Source organism: Panthera leo, chromosome A1 (assembly GCF_018350215.1).
Source record: "Panthera leo isolate Ple1 chromosome A1, P.leo_Ple1_pat1.1, whole genome shotgun sequence".
In the NCBI taxonomy this organism is placed as follows: domain Eukaryota; kingdom Metazoa; phylum Chordata; class Mammalia; order Carnivora; family Felidae; genus Panthera; species Panthera leo.
The window spans coordinates 25065503-25082865 of NC_056679.1; the positions used below are offsets into that span (position 1 = coordinate 25065503).

The window sequence follows — 17363 nt, forward strand, 5'->3', positions numbered from 1 at the left end:
AGATTCATGACTGCCAAAACGTGGAGGCAACCAAGATGTCCAAGGTGAACGAATAAACGGTGGTCCCTCCAAACAAGGCGATGTTACTCAGCACGAAAACGAAATGAGCTACCAAGGCATGAAAAGGCATAGAGGAAACTTACGCGCACTTTGCTAAACAAAAGAAGACACCCTGAAAAGGCTACATGTTGTGGGTTTCCAATCTATGACATCCGGAAAGGGTAAAACTGTGGAGACAGTAAAAAGATCAGTGGTTGCCTGCGGTGCGGAGGGAGGGGTGAATGCGCAGAGCAGAGGGGATTGGGGGGGGGGGGGGGGGGGTGGGCAGTGAAAATACTCTGGTACTATAATGATGGATACATGTCATTACCCATTTGTCCAAACGTACAGAATATACAACCCTGAGCGAGAACCACAATCTAAACCAGGAACTTCGGGCAATAACGATGTGCTAATGCGCGTTCATGAGCTGGAAGGATGCACCTCCCTGGAGGAGGATGTTGACAAGCAGGGGAGGGGGCTGGGCGTGCATGGGGTGGGGTGGGCAGGGGTATACAGGAACTCTGTGTACCTTCTGTTCACTTCTGCTGTGAACCCAAAAGCGCCGGAAAAAGAAAGAAAAAGAAGCCAGAGCGGCCCACTGATGTTAACTGGCCGGCCTCCCCATGCCTTTATTGCTTCTCTGAGTTGAGGAAGACGATAGCGCTGCTCTTCCGCGAGGGCCACCTGGTGGGGGGAGGCGGGGATGACGAATGGAAGGCAGGAGACGTTGTCTGGCCGGGTGTCACGTGCCCAGGGCTCCTCAGGGCGGGGGGGCCTCAGACCCTGCTGGGCTTCTTGGGGTCCTTGCTCTTGGCCGGCATGAAGGCGTAGAGCTCCTCGATGAGCATCTCCATCCGGGCGGTGACCTCGGTCACCGTGTCGATGACCAGCTTCTGCTGCAGCTTCAGCGTTTTGTTCTCCCACAGGGCCTTGTTCTCCTCCTGGAAGACGCGGTGCTCCTCGCGCAGCGCGTGCAGGGCCCTGTTCTCCTCCCGCAGCAGCCGGTTCTCCTCGCGGAGGACCTGCAGGTTCTGGTTCTCCTCCCGCAGGGCCTGCAGCGCCTGGTGCATCTCCCTCAGCAGCTCCAGGGACTGGCTCCCGTCAGCCAGGCCGGGGCCGGCCTTGCTCTCCTCGTTCCCGGAAGACCCGGACAGGTTGCTGACCATCTGGCGCAGGACGCGGAGGGTTTTGGAGTCGTCCTGGGGGGGCGAGGGCCCCTTGGACTCCTCGAAAGCGGAGGAGAGGCCTGTGCCCTGGTCCGGCAGCAGCCCGGGGCCGTGGAGCTCCTCGTGGGCCGACGGGACCGCCGTGCTTTCCTCCCCGGGGCCCGCCTTCTCCTCCGCCGGGCCCCAGTAGGCCTTCCTCTGCTCCAGCCGCTGTCGCAGGGCCCTGTTCTCCTCCCTGAGGAGCTGCAGGCTGCTGTCCTCCTGGAGGCGGTGCATCTGCAAGGCCGCGTCCTTCGCCACCTCCAGGGCCGAGTTGTCCTTGTGCAGCAGCGGCGAGGCGGCCCTGCTCTCCTCCCGGCCCAGCGTGGCCTTGCGCTCCTCCCAGAAGACCTGCAGTATCCTGTTCTCCTTGCGGAGGGTCCTGTTCTCCTCGCGCAGCGCCTTGTTCTCCTCGCGCAGCGCCTTGTTCTCCTCCTGCAGCAGGTACTCCTTGGCCAGCCGCTTGTGATGCAGCTTGTGGTGGAAAGAGGACGACGGAGAGAAGTACAGTTCTCTGTACAGGCGGCAGTTTTCGTTCACCCAGCGCCCGTCCTGGAAGACGAACATCTCGTCGCTGAGCTGCACTCGCGGAGGGTTGTAATCCAGCTCGAGGTCCGCCTGCGAGGTGGGGCGCTCCATGGGGTCCAAGGGCACGGAGGAGAAGCGATTCAGCGGGTAGGAGTGCTGGCTGGTCACTCTGCGGCTCAGCCTGGGCAGGGCGGCCTGCCTGGCGCAGCGCGGGCTGGGGTACAGGTTGTGGAGCCTCAGGAAAGGCTCGGCTGTGCCCCTCTGCGGGAGAGAGCGGGGAAGCCGAGAGTTAGTGAAGGAGCCGACGAGCCCGAGGCTGCTGGCCAGGTAAGAGGCCGGCTTACCCCCACGAGACACTCTGTCTGATAGTCCGGCTGGGCCACGGCGGACACGTTTGCATTTGGCTTCGCGGAGGCCTCGCAAGGAAATACAGCCGACCCCCTACTTGCAGCCGTTCTGGTCTGGAAAGTGACCGCGAACGGTGAATTCGCGAGTGCCAGACCATCGCCCCAGGGTAGAAACGCAGGGTTCGGTTCCACCCACCTCTAGTCACAGTTTTGTCAACCAACCGAGACATAACCTTGTATTTATGTGGATTACTGTTGAAAGACATCTTATTTAGTATGCACTATTGACTCGTTAACATTGAACTTTCAGCGAACAGCACTGTCACTCATGCCCGAGCAAAGCTTATCTAACCCATGTTCTCTCCATCAGGCACATCACACCTTCTTTCATTAAGGGGCACTAGACAGCCCTTGGGCAATGTGCTACGGGGCCATTTGAACTGTGCAATCATCCTCCACCCCCCAAAAGAGCACGAAAATGTCAAGAATATGGCCCTAAATAAACTGTGAAAAGGACACTATTTTACAGTGTGAGAGCTGGAACAAGAAGGCTCCTTGGGGGCACCTGGGTGGCTCAGTCGGATGAGCCTCCGACTTCGGCTCAGGTCATGATCTCACGGTCTGTGAGTTCCAGCCCTGCATCAGGCTCTGTGCCCACAGCTCTGAGCCTGGAGCCTGTGTGGGATTCTGTGTCTCCCTCTCTCCCTGACCCTACCCCATTCATGCTCTGTCTCTGTCTCAAAAAAATAAATAAACGTTAAAAAAAAAAAAACTTAAAAAAAAAAAAAAAAAAGAAGTTTCCTTAGCTAGAATGTGTGTATCAGGTGACTTTAATTGTTTGTCATTCTGTACATGTCTGTAAATGACCACCAAAGTGCCACAGGTATTGATTTGCTGGTTACAAACTTTAGCGAGTGGGCAAATACACAAATAGAGAATCCATGAATAATGACCGTCACACGTATGTTGTGTAGGTGGAAGGGTATTCACTTGAAGTCCACCCGATATTTGGATCCCCAGCCCCACGATTTGATCAGTGACAAGAATATGGCAAGTTCAGTTTCAGCTTCCACGTTTTCAAGTTGGGATAACTACATCTACTGCCTTCCCTCAGAGAGATATTTTTAGGATTAAAAGAGATAACGTATGAAACCATTAACCGTGGGCTCTGGCACACTTCTGTCCCCTTAGTGGAGGAACACACGCTCTTCTCAGTCGCCCCCAGCTGCAGATATGTCCCCACAATTGGCGTGGGCAAAGGGGCACCATGAATCACCCCGACAGACACCCAAATCGTTACGTCCAAAACAGTGGTGCGGTCCACCAGCCGAGCCTTCTCCCTTGTCCCACCGAGGCTCGCCCTCCACTCTTAGCCACCCTGAGTCAATCCTTCCAGCCCTTTAACATCTGCTGACACAGTGTTAGGCTCAAAGCAGAGCCCAGATGGTAATTTTGGAAGAGAGGGGCACCATCACAGACCTATCACTGAGCAGTGAGAGTTCAATATGTGGTAATGAAGACAGCAAGGGACACCAAGGAATTCCCAAGGAGCAATTCATGCTGGTGGCCCATACACCTCAAGACCGTCATATCACAAAGGGGATCAGAGCCACAGAGCTTAAGTCTGATAACTGCACTTCCCAGTGTAGAATAATCGTCTGAGTGTGTCTTAAATGCAGATTTCTGAGCTCCCTACTTGTAAGACTGATGCACTCAGTATGGGATATGGTCCAGGAAGCTCCATGTCTAACCAGCTCCCTCGAGGGATGCCAGCTGCGGGCACTCAGGACAGCTCGGAGCCAGGTAGGACGTGTCATTTGCCCAGGTGGGGGTTACACCAGGGTTAAAGGCCAACGTGCTAAGATTGGGGATCACAAGGATTCTCATCCTGGTTCTGTCACTGATGGGCAGTGTGAAATTGGAGATCACTTGCACCCTCTCTGAGATCCAGATTTTTTACTAGTAAAAAGGACTCAGACTCCCTGACCCCCTAGGCACCTTCCAACATATAAAGTCAGTTAAATGTGCCTGTAAAGTGGAAATAAAAGCACATGCCCTGTTTGGGTCACCACCCCATTGTGAGGACTGAATGAGATAATAATTGCAGACGTGTTTTTGAAACTGCTGAGCACCACAGAAATGTAAGGTGTTATCGAGAAGAGTAGGTTTTGCTAATGGCAGAATTCTGAGGTGTATTCAAAAATGGTGAACAGGTGGAATGTGTCCTGGAGAAGAGGTAACAATCGCAGCAATGAATTAAAAAAAAAAAAAAAAAAAATCACGATAGCTACTTCTAAAGACACCCAAAGCATTTCACCTTAGTACATTGCAATGCTCTCCAAATATCAAGTCCTCATTTCTCAGGCTATTTTCACAATTTTACAGATAGAGAAGATAGAAAACAAGTCAGGTTATCTGCATTATGTCTTCGGGCGTAGAGAGAAATATAATTTGCACGGTGTATAATGTTGGCTGGAATTCTTCAAGACCCAAAGAGCTAGATAAATAGAAGGCACAGTTCTATGCCATTAACTTTGCAATAAGCACATGTCATTAACTTTGTAAGGATGTGCTTAATCTTCTAGATAGTGAGGGTGCAGGGACATTCTGCAATCAGAACTTTATTTACTTTAAATAAATCCAGCCTCCGTGGTTTTCGTATTTCCCAATTGGGAAAGCACAGTCGCTCTTGTGGCCGAAGCTGAGACCAGAATGAACTTCACTGTGGGCAGTACGGCCCGTTTCCTTGTCAGTTTAAGGTCCCTTGACCCTAGATTTCTGGGACGATTGGCCACAGTCACTAAGGAATGGATCTTGAGAGGTCCTCTCCAGCCAATGGGGGCCTCCATCACAGCAGGATCCTGTTCCAGAACACATTACTACGGGAATTGTGGTTGTAGTCAACAGTGTATATCCCAGTCTTGAGAAGAAAACAAACACTGAGCCCCAGTTTTGTGTTAGGCCCTGAGCTGAGCATTCTACCCACCGAATTAACTTCACCCTCGCAACACTGACTTAATAAAGTGCTGTCGTAATTGCCATTTTACAGATGGAGGAGTAAACTCAAGACTCTAAGTTAAATGAACGGTGCCGTTTTACCCACTAGGTCACAAATCCAGTCCTGGCTGCCCGAACGTGTATGTGTGAAACACACACATAGGAAATCGCCAAGGATTTATCAAAGCACTTGCAATAGTTACGGGGGTGAAGATCGTTTTCTGTTAACTTCTTTTTTTTTTTAATTTTTTTTACCGTTTTTTATTTATTTTTTGAGAGAGAGAGACAGAGCGCGAGCGGGGGAGGGGCAGAGAGAGAGGGAGGGAGTCACAGAATCCAAAGCAGGCTCCAGGCTCTGAGCTGTCAGCACAGAGCCCGACGCGGGGCTCAAACCCACAGACCGTGAGTTCATGACCTGAGCCGAAGTCGGTCGCTCAACCGATGGAGCCAGCCAGGCGCCCCTGTTAACTTCTTATTATGGAAAATTTCAAACATATACAAAAAGAGAAGAGCCCGATAAATGTCCACATACCCCTCCCCCCACCTCACAAGGCCAGGCCACACTCGTTTCATCTGTACGTCCACCCAACTCCACAACCACCCCCACCCCGCCACTGAGTTATTTTAAAGCAAAGCGTAGACATCCTGTTATTTTACCTATAAATACGTGAATGTGCGTCTTTTTAACAAAGCATCAATACCATTATTATCCCTTTAAAATTTAATACTGGGGGCGCCTGGGTGGCCCAGTTGGTTAAGCGTCTGACTCCTGATTTCAGCTTCATGATCTCTCGGTTCATGAGGTCGAGCCCCACATTGGGCTCTGCACCGACAGTGAGGAGGCTTCTTGGGATTCTCTCTCTCTCTCTTTCTCTCTCTGTCCCTCCTCTGCTTGTGCTGTCTCTCACTCTCTCTCAAAAACAAATAGATGTTTCAAATACAATACAATACATTTAACACTAATCACTTAATATCAGCAAATACTGAGTCGGGGTTCAGATTCCCCCAGTTGTCTTTATTTTCTGATCGGTTTCAATCAGAGATACGTGTCTTCATCCAACCGAACGTCCGAAAAGGAATCACTAGCCCGTTATCCTGTTTATCACTGTTCAGAGTATCCATGATGGTTGTTAAATCATCATATTCAGCTGCCTTTATTCTGCCTGGGCTCCCCCAGGGACTTCTGACGGCTCCCTCAGCAGAAATGCACGAAATAAAACCTTAATGTGTAGGTGGCGGATCCCTAGCTGTGAACAGTCTGGATGTTTGGGCCCTTATCCCTGTGCATGCCATCAGGTGCCTCTTACCCTCTGACCTTGGTTTTCACATCTGTACAACGGGGATCAGTGACATCACCTCTTGGTCTAACTTTCCCTGGCCCAATGATGGATCCGTGTTTGTAAATGGGCACCGCCATAGCCTCGGCTGTCCTTTTTACCAACCAACCTTAGCATCTTGTCCCCTCCTTTAAATGGCCAGCGCTGGGGCGCCTGGGTGGCTCAGTCAGTTAAGCGGCCGACTTCGGCTCAGGTCATGATCTCACGGTCCGTGAGTTCGAGCCCCGCATCGGGCTCTGTGCTGACAGCTTGGAGCCTGGAGCCCGTTTCAGATTCTGTGTCTCCCTCTCTCTGACCCTCCCCCGTTCATGCTCTGTCTCTCTCTGTCTCAAAAATGAATAAATGTAAAAAAATTAAAAAATAAAAATAAAAAAAATAATAATAAAATAAATGGCCAGCGCTTCCCACGCAGACCCTGTGCCTTCTCTGTTACACGCCCACAGCACCCAATCCAGAAAATGTTGATAGACTAATAGGTCCCCATGACTTCCTTCCCCAGGAAACCAAATCCTCCTCTCATGACTGAGTCCTGTATCTTCCCTCCTATTCCCAGACAGAATCGAGGAGGAGGTCAAGGTCAGCGTTGCCTCATGGCCTGCTGTCTTAGATACAACACAAAAACGTTTAACAACGTTTAACAGTCATGTATTTATTTGAATGGCTATTGGAAGAACATACCTATTTTATCAAACTCACAATCCTATGGATAGTACTAAGATGAGGCTAAAGTAAGTCAGCACCTTCCCCTGCAAGTAAGAAGATTTGAGGAAAAATACCAAATATGCAGACATTTCAGAGACGCCAAGAACCCTGATTCAACTTTGAGAAAATGTTAAGACAAAACAAATTCTTTCTTCCCCAATTCCAGTCAGACCTAGCTGGATTTAGTCCGTAAAGAAAGGCTCCCTCTTGGCCTTATGAAAACAAGGTCACCTCGCCCTAAATATATTTCTACCCTGAATGTTCTCGTAACAATTCTTCATCCACATTTATGTTGATTAATCAGCTAACATTAATTGGGCATCTAGTCTCGGACCCCACCCGCCTCCAAGGAACTTCCAGTCAGTTTGAAAATTCAGTGAATAGTACCAACTATCGCTGGGTGCAAATGAGGGAAGTCAAAGAGGAGCATACGTTAATGCAGGCTGTAAGATGTGGGGATCAAGGGACCGGGTATCACAAAACCCAAAAAGAGTCCCGGCTCTACGCCGTCTGGGTGCATGACCTGTACAAAATCTTTTCATTTCTGTGCCGACATTTCCATATCCAGAAAATGTGGATGCTAACACGATTCAGAGCCACGCTGGGTTTCTACAATGACCAGATTTAGAGGGTGCCATTCACAACTGTTGTTGCCATGCACAACCTGTACCACCATCCACGGCAACCTCACTGACATCTGACCTGTTTCTCTCAGGGAGTTTGTTGTAGAGTTCAGCAATACAGGGACAATGTGTGACATTTTCTTTGTTTATAGAGAGCGACCGAGATGATGACTGCAAATTCAAAAAGACAAGTTGCTTAGATTTCCTTAGCGGAGGATTTCTAGAACAATGAAAAGGAAATAGCACTTACTGAATGAGTATTATGTGAGGATAGGCTAGTTGATTTCCATATTCATGTGTAATATCTTACAGAGAAGAACTATCATGTTTTATATAAAATCACAGAGCCCGCAAGGGGCAAGAGGCAGGGTTTAAAACAGGATATCTGACTCCAAACCACATACTTACTCTTGCTGTTCACAGGGCCCAGATGTTTTACTTCGCATGTGTTGGTATCATTACTTTGCAGAGCTTCTCTTCTGCCCTGTCCCATTTCCCGCCCCAGAGAGATAAATTACAGTTCTCTGAGGGCAGTGGCCTATCCCCGCCCCCCTTTTTTTTTTGACATGCCTAGACATGGAAACTAAAACAGCACGCTTCCCTTACAGCGGAGGTATAATGAGTCCTTGCGGGTGAACTAATCAACCGAAATGCACTGAAAAGTAAGAAGGTGATCAGATTGAACCCCATGAACCTGTCGTCGCTTTCGGCCTGCCAAATGGTGATTTCATTTGTCTTTGTATAGTTAGCGTCTTTGGTGAAGCCCTATCTTCATTTCGATTCATATTTGTAAACTGCACAGCTGTGACCGTGCGATGGCAGTGGGGTTTTCTATAGCAGTGGGGTTTTCCCCTGTGAATTCCGCAAAACCCCAGGTCAATCCGTGTAGCCCTTAAAGGGGGCTGGCCCCTGCACGCAAGCATACTGGTTTTCCTGTCACCATCTTGAACATATAATCCAATCCAATAATCCAGTGTAGCGGCCCCGAATTCCCAGTGGCTTTGGGCTCAAAAGTCCCATCTTTGAGTGCTCTTGAGAGAGTCACTTAGCTTCTCTGAATGTCACCTCTAAAATGAACCTAAACGTAACTGCTCTGCCTGCTTCCTGGTGTGAAAGGCCAAGGAAGTGGGAGACAAGCAGTCATAAGGACCAAACAGGTGGCCAGTTCTGCCGGTGAGGCTTGAATGTTCCTGGCCTAAAGCACTATAGCAAATGCCGAATGTATTTCTTTACCAAAGTTTGGGCTTTCCGAGGAGCGAGCGTCTGAGCTAAGCAAACACATGAGGAACAAAACCCCAGGACAACTCAGCCCATGTTTGAAGCCAGCCCCTTCTCAGTAGGTCTCCACAGCCAGGGGTATCACTAGTTGGGTATCATGGACGAAACTGATCTGCGCTTGATGTCCTTGAGGTCTGCCGAGAGGTCTGGGCCTTTCAGAACTCTGAAAGGTTCTTCTAAGTCTGGGAGGTAGAGCCTATGGCAGCATGACTCTAGTCCCCAGAGCAGCCATGACCAACATTTCCCATGAAGGAGAGATTGTCTCTTCCCTAATCTATGGGAAATGTCCTCCGGTATGGATACAGACCCAGAAGGGGAAAGAGGAGAAGTGTGGCTTCTCCTTGAAAGGATGGATGAGGGAAGGGGAATACAGTTGGCCGTGGGGCTCATCAGACCTTTCCATCACCTCGTGAGGAAGACAACCGAGAGACTCTGCCCTCAGGAGCACCATGCTCCCAGTTGAGACCTAAGACGCCTTAGTGCCAGGGGTCCAGAAAGGGTCCTGGGCACAGACATCTCTCTCACAGAGCCTGAATCCCACCTGCGAATGGAAATCCCTCCGTAGCATCAGACCTGGCCCTCTCCCCGGCATCTCCTTTTTATTTAATTTTTTTCAGTGTTTATTTATTTTTGAGAGAGAGAAAGAGTGGGGAAGGGGCAGAGCATGAGGGAGACACGGAATCTGAAGCAGGCTCCAGGCTCTGAGCTGTCAGCACAGAGCCCAGTGCAAGGCTCGAACCCACAAACCATGAGATCATGACCTGAGCCGAAGCTGGACACTTAAACTGCTGAGCTGCCCAGGCAACCCCAGCATCTCCTTTTTCAATGCAAGTGGTCTTGCAAGGAAAATGCTTGAAATCACCAACCACTGAGTGCCTTTGTCAGATCACTGGCCTCCAGCAAATGGAGAACATGGAGGAAGAATGGCCAATAGGAAGGTGGGGGGCGGGGGGTGGGGAGGGCAGGGAACAAAGGGGGAGATCCATGGAGTTTCTAAGGACCAGGACTCTCTGAGTGGGACTTTCCAGGGTGTAGTGTTTGAGGTTGGTGGCCTTCCATCTAAAGCGTTTGGGGAGGACTGGACAGTACCTAGGCAGGTGTAGCTGACGTACTCTAGAGTGCTCTCTGCTCCTGGAAAACTACGGCTACCACAGACCAGAAGAGGCGTTCAAATGCCCCAGCAGACTCAAAACCTATTGACCAGGTTTTTTTAAACACCTACTTTCCCAGCATTATTGAGGGTTACAGCAAAGAACATTGGCCATCTGAGGTATTTTTCAGGTACGTGAAGCTGAGATCCCTAGGATGCCGAAAGGAAGAGCTGGGTATGCTGCTAATTTTCAGATGAAGGGACAAGGGCCGAGTGTCATCATACTGTGAAATTAACTCAGCTGCCTAGTACCCCGATATGGCCGACGTTGGTTTTAATAAATGCTAACAGGTAAGAGGATGATTCCCAGGCCCATGTGATCGATTTTGAGAGAATTATACAGTTGACAGCAATAAGGAAAAGATGCCATCATAGGTGGTCAAATAAATGTCAACAAATTGTTTAACATGCAATCTCCTGAGATCTTCCTCCTAAAAGTTACTCAAATGGGGAGAGACGTGGGTATGGTGGGCAGATTCCATAGCTCCCTGTTCTTGAAGAACAAGCCCTAACAAAGGAGAATGGGAACAGGAGGCTTGCACAGGGCACTGGAGGGTGCTGTTGGAGCTCGATTTGGTCTGGTGTAGACCCTTCGTTAATGATCCAGCCATAAACAATGCCTTCACGAGACACACTGCTAGCACTCATTGGGGAAATAAGGGAGCCCGCGAGAATGGAATCGTTATGTGCAAAGGGAACCAGGTCAGCTGGCTCGGGCAGGAAATAGCATTGATGTCTGGCAAGTTAATGCGCTGTTGGGAAATAGATCAGAAAACACAAATATTTAATGTGAGAAGAAAAACTGGAAGTCAATAAGACCTGAAAAGACCTGAGGGTGAGAACAAATAGTGAACCACCGGCACTTGCCGGGTAATTGAGAAGCCCAAATGCCCAACACGATTGGGAAGCCAGAGGCACTTTCTGGAGACACAGAGCTGCTGTCGCAATTCCCTTCTAAACAAGATGGACCGGATCCCAGAATAAAGCAGCGTGTGGCAGACACACTCAGGGAGCTAAGGACAAGCAGTTGGGATGCAGAGAGAGGAGGCGCTATTTCCTAAGAGCGAGAGAAGAAACAGGGAGCTGAGAAGCGGCCTGGCCCAGCCTGGTGGCACATGCCTGGTGTGTGACGGAGTGAGAGTGGGCACTGACCTGGGCTCAAAGCCCCTAACTCTAGCTCTGCCATCACTAAAGGGGCGGCTGCGGTTCCTGGCTCCCATGCCTGTACAATGTGTACCTCACACTCGCACGGCCTAGTGCCTGCCACATGATCGAATCAGCGCTCGGTCGATATGGCCCCAGAACAAGCTTGAGCCTCCTTAAGCCACCCCCCCCCCCCCAGTTTTATTCCCCTTCTCTGCTCCTTCATGCTGGCCTGTTTCTGGGAGCTAAGCAGGAAGAGTTACGTCAGGTGTAGATTCAAGACTTTTTGCAACCTCTCCGTCACATGATCCCGATTTCAGATCCTATTCCTGCCCCCACCCCCAGGTTGGCACCCTCTTCCCATCCCTTAGTGATGCAGAGAGTGATTTACGTGGGCTGTGAACAAACCAAAGGAGCAAACCCACCCTCGGGGGGAGCAGTGGTCAGCAGAACTACATGGCATTTCAGTGGATAGAATCAGACCTAAAACAAGTTCCTAAGAGCCGTAGGAACCCTACGGGGAAACCATGCTGTCTGATGACCAGGACGAAGTTTTGTATTCTAAGCTTCATGAGCTGAAACTGATGAAGTGGCTGCCCATTACAAAGGTATAAGGACAGACTCCTGGGTGGCTCAGTCGGTTAAGCAACTTAGGTCATGATCTCACAGTTCATGAGTTCGAGCCCCATGTCAGGCTCTATGCTGACAGCTCAGAGCCTGGACTCTGCTTTGGATTCTGTGTCTCCCTCTCTCTCTGCCTCTCCCCCACTCATTCTCTCTCTCTCTCAAAAATAAACATTTTAAAAAATTTAAAAAAAATAAAGTTATAAGGATAACTTGAAAACAAATAGCTGGGATGTTTTTGTGTCCTGTTTCTCCCTCCTGCTGAACATACTTGCCTAGATTGTTACCTATTGAAAGAATGCTGAAGGTTTTCTTTCTAATCCTATTCTTCTGAAAATCCTTGAGATGGCTTTATTTTTTTTTTACGTTTTTATTTACTTTTGAGACAGAGAGAGACAGAGCGTGAGCAGGGGAAGGGCAGAGAGAGAGGGAGACACAGAATCCGAAGCAGGCTCCAGGCTCTGACCTGTCAGCACAGAGCCCGACGCGGGGCTCGAACTCACAGACTGTGAGATCACGGCCTGAGCTGAAGTCGGACGCTTAACCAACTGAGCCACCCAGGTGCCCCAAGACGGCTTTAGAAAACGTATGTATAATTTTACTATATATAATTATATAGTTTATATTATATATGTAATTCTACATTAAATATGTTATATGTATATATACATATTAGCTATGTATTTATATCTATACATATCTATATAGATATCTATATATAGTATATATATCTAGATAGATATATCTATAGCTATCTATAGATATCTATATCTATCTATCTATCTATCCATATCTATCTATTTAGATAGATATACCTATCTATGTATCTGGATAGATATAGATAGATAGATAGATAGACAGACAGATAGATAATGATGCCCACTGATGATCGATCCTGTCCCTACACATCCCCGTATGTAGCTTTCAGGTAGTTACCTCTGCACTGGATTCCTCTACCCTACATTTCAGCCCCTCTGGTTGCACCGCCATCATCTTCCAACAGGCCCTCAGGTGACTCTGAAGAAGCAAGGCTGCCCCCTTTGTGACATAGCAGCAGTGGAAACAATCCAGTCAGGAGAACCCCGCCAAGGAAATGGCTGCTTAGCAGGAGGAGACCTCAGCCTCTCCAGCCTGCCAACACTTCATCCATTCATTGGCCTCCGTCCTGAGTCCCCCTTCCACTCTACCTTTGGTATGCGGCAGGCCCCGATTCTCTTGGCATCTCCAAAGCACCATGTACCTTTTGGCCTGCGTCCTAGCTTTTCCGCTTAACGGATTCGGTCGCGTGAATTTGGTTCCAGGTCCCAGTGCTCGTCCTCCCCCACCCCACCCGACCCCAGAATTCCAGGGTGGTTGTGCAACAGCAGGCCCCAAAAGATCTAAGTCTGAGAAGAAGGGCTTATTCCAGAGTGTCATGGAAACTTTAAGTGTTATGATGACTGGAAGGTCTTACCAGGTCGCCAAACCCGCCTTCCTCATTTGAGGGATGACAAGCCCAAGACCCAGAGTGGCTAAGCAACCGCCCCCGCCCTCCCCACCGCCACTGCCCGGCACACGGCTGGTTGGCAACTTGAATCTGAGGCCTTGACTATGCTGCTTATCCTACATATCTTGCCAAAGTTGGGAAAGGGGTGAGTTGTTCTGGCTACAACTAAGTTACACCCTTCTGTGAATATCCCTACCTGAGGGAGAACCACGTTGATGGGAATTTCTAGGCTTTCAGACCTGGTATCTCCTTTTCTTGTAAAATTTGGCCTTGAATGCGGTGGAAAAGAGAAAAAAAGAAGATTTCTGCTTCCTAGCCTGTCCTCTGAGCCTCAGTTGCTCACCTGAAAAACAAGAGACTTCCTACTCACTTAGCCCCTCTCGTCACTTATGTACATTATGAAAATCTGAGTCTGAAAGCCTATGAACATGGTATATGATAAGATGTGATTTTAAGAAATTAAGACACATTGGGGTCAAGGGCCGCCAAAGAGTCCTAGGAGCAGAGATGCCCAAACCTATTACCTTTGCAAAGATTATTACTTCTACCTCAAGTAAAAAGCCATACCAGTGTTAGGTGCCAGGTATAGGTCCTGTGCAGGAGTTGGTCACCAAAGCACTCAGAACATTCCAGAGGTGACATCACAAAACAATATGGTGTTTTTCAGGGCTCATGGTCTCTCTGAGTATCACGGGTGGGAATAAGGCATCTAACAGTCAGAAGGAGCTCACCCTGGTTGTGTCCAGCTTACTGATCAAGGTGAATGTGACACACAATAATCCAAACACCAGCCCCCTGTTTGGTCATCCTATTCACCTCCCCACTGCCCAGATGGGCCGCGAGCCCTATCCTCTCTCTAAAGGTAGCATCTTCTTTTTTTTTTTTTTTTTTTAAATTTTTTTTTTCAACGTTTATTTATTTTTGGGACAGAGAGAGACAGAGCATGAACGGGGGAGGGACAGAGAAAGAGGGAGACACAGAATTGGAAACAGGCTCCAGGCTCTGAGCCATCAGCCCAGAGCCCGACGCGGGGCTCGAACTCACGGACCGTGAGATCGTGACCTGGCTGAAGTCGGACGCTCAACCGACTGCGCCACCCAGGCGCCCCTAAAGGTAGCATCTTCTACTTGGAGTTGTATCACTCAAGAAGGAAGACAGCAAAACTGAACTCATTCCAGACCAAAGGAAGATACGTAGCCTGAGATATCTTCTGACACCAACCAATTCTCCAATTCTTTGAGGCCAACTGGCTGTCCTATATTCAATTCAATTCTGACACGTTCTACCTGGAGTTGGTGTCGGGTCACCTAAGCTGAAGGGCTCAGTCCCACAAGACAGCCCCCACTTCAGACACCAGTTGTAACTCCCAGGCCACCAGTGTTTCTGACTGACCAGCTATGAATTGGGGGTTCCCACAAACCCCCCCTCAGCTTCAGTAATCTGCCAGGATAGCTAACAGAACTCAGGAAAACACTTTATTTACCATTAGTTTTATTACAAAAGGTACAGCTCAGGAATAGCCAAATGGAAGATGCTTAGGGCAAGGTATGGGGGGAGAAGGACACGGAGCTTCCATACCCTTGCAGAGGACATCACCCTCCCAGCTCCTCCGTGCGTTCACCAACCCAGAAGCTCTCCTAACCCTATCGTTTAAGGGTTTGTATAGAGGATTCAGTACCTGGCAGTGGTTGATTAAGTCATTGGCCTTTGGTGATTGAAAAATTCCATCCCAACCCCTCCCTTTCCCGGGGGCAGAGGGATGCTGAAAGTTACAACCCTCCAATCACATGATTGCACATGGTTGATTCTTCTGGCAATCAGTGTCCATCCTGAAGCCATCTAAGGGCCACCAAGAGTCCCTTCATTACCATAAACTCAGATGTGTCTCAGACGGGCACCTTATGAATAATAAAAGGCACTTCTACCACTCAGGAAATTCCCAGGGTTTTAGGACCTCTGTGCCAGGAACTGGGAACAAAACCCAAGACCACAGTGTTGACGTCCAGGCTTCATGAAAGGGGTAGCCCAGCCCCCTGGCCGCATTCTGTCCAGTCATTTGCCTCTACAGACTATTAGTGGGAGCCTTCTTGTGTTTCTTAAGCCTCTTATTAGGCAGAGAGCTCCAATGGCACTACTATGCCATGTTTGGGGGAAAGAAGAGTGGACCAGGGTCAGCAGATCCAGGGACACCGTAACTGCCCACTGGAATCTTCCACACCCAGATTACAAGCAAGCCTTGCTTTAAGAAAATCCAATGTACAAAAATTCAAAGATATATGTATGGAAAAAACACGAAGGTAATTAATCACATTATCAAAGACTTGACTGCTCACCTCCAATAGGTTCAGATGAGCGCCTTCCTCCCACAGGAGGCACTTCTAAGGCCAAGGAACACGAGCTCTGCCCCGTAAGGTTCTTCACAGACAAAGAAACCGGCTAGTAAGCCTGATGTGTTTGATTACTATTATATATGTGCATATAAGAAATTATTCACATTTGTTAGTATTTTTATTTTAAAGGGAGGAACTTCTCTAAGTGATTCTTTTTTAATTTAATTTTCTAATTGTGGTCATAAACGCCCCACCCCATTTAAGTTCCTCTTGGCTTTGTACAGTGATTCCCCCAGATTATACCCATGATCTCAGGGGAAACTGAAGGTATGGTTCATTCCTAGAAGGGAAGTCTTGCTGTCGGGTGATCACGAAAACTCCCAGGGTCCAGATAATGGTGGAAATCCTCCCTCTTCCCATTTCAGTGCCAAGTGGCCCAGTGGAGTCCTCCTCTGATGGGTGCCCAGGGGCCCTTCTCTTTGTGGGCTCCCTCCTTCCTCACCTCTGCCTTGGTCCTTGGCCTTTTTCCGCTCAGCAGCCTGGCTCCGGGTGAAGGGGCAGCTACCGTATCTGTGGCTGACAGTGATGGCTCTCACAGCGTAACAGTGACTCGTTATCCAGTATGACCTGATCACAGACACTCCCTCCTGTCCTTCGAGGGGGGTTGCTGAGGGGAGGGACGAAAACAAAAGGGCACAGGGACTGTCCTACTACATTAGCATAACAAGAACTTCTTTTATTGAACCCAGAGAAAGAGCGCTGATCAGAATAAATGAGGATGCAAATAACGGACGCTGACGTCAGCAGGCCATGCGCAAATCTGAAGGCCAAGAAGGAGTTCCCGGGCCGTGTGTCTTAGCTCAGTCCAGCACAACAAAATGCCACACACACTGGATGGTTTACACAACAAGTACTTATTTCTCACAGCTCTGGAGGCTGGGAAGACCAAGATCAAGGAGTTAGCAGATTGGGTTCCCGATGAGACCTGCTTCCTGTCTCGCAGACGGCCATCTTCTCACTGTGTCCTCATATGGCAGAGAGAGCGACAGAGTGTGTTCCTTGTCTCTCCTCATCTATTACAAGGACGCTAATCCCATCCGCAAGACTCCACAAAACCTAATTACCTCCCGAAAGCTAACCCTCCGAATACCATCCCACTGGGGATTAGGGCTCCAACATAGGGATTTTAGAGGGACTAAAACATCCAGTCTACGCAGCATGTGACTTGGACAAGTCACCGCCCCCCCCCCCCAAAAGCTCAGTTTTCTTGTCTCCAGGATGAGGAAATTATAAGTAATTTGAGATACCACACATAAAGGAGCTGACACTTAGCAAGTTCTCAATAAATAATCACTGCCTTGGAGCCCTCCTATGACATCGCCTCTCTCCCCCTTTGACTTAAAATCTCAAGCAGCTGACGCACAACTGGAGCTGCTGTTACAATTCTTGATAGGACAGCTTTTGTGAAGGCTTTGTCTTTGCCTGATTGATGAGTTGGCTTTTGTTTTTAAGGGAGGAGCGTTTCAAACGGAGCCATCCTACTTGTCCATTAGCTGGGCTCCTTCCTCCTC

The 17363-nt window shown here is 49.0% G+C and overlaps 1 protein-coding gene across 3 annotated transcripts; it reads right to left on the reverse strand.

The window, feature by feature from the left end:
* Window positions 1-641: 641 nt before the first annotated feature.
* On the reverse strand, window positions 642-14205 carry CBY2 (chibby family member 2). Of its 3 annotated transcripts, XM_042920801.1 has the most exons (3): window positions 14031-14205; window positions 13659-13740; window positions 642-2036 (listed from the first exon to the last, which is right to left on the reverse strand). In XM_042920801.1, the coding sequence occupies exons 1-3, from the start codon at window positions 14102-14104 to the stop codon at window positions 819-821; spliced, it is 1374 nt and encodes a 457-aa protein (XP_042776735.1). In that variant the 5' UTR covers window positions 14105-14205; the 3' UTR covers window positions 642-818. The 3 variants fall into 3 exon arrangements, with proteins under 3 accessions (XP_042776735.1, XP_042776575.1, XP_042776650.1); XM_042920641.1 differs by lacking the exon at window positions 13659-13740 and having other exon boundaries at window positions 14030-14204; XM_042920716.1 differs by lacking the exons at window positions 13659-13740; window positions 14031-14205 and adding an exon at window positions 12913-13017.
* Window positions 14206-17363: the final 3158 nt, after the last annotated feature.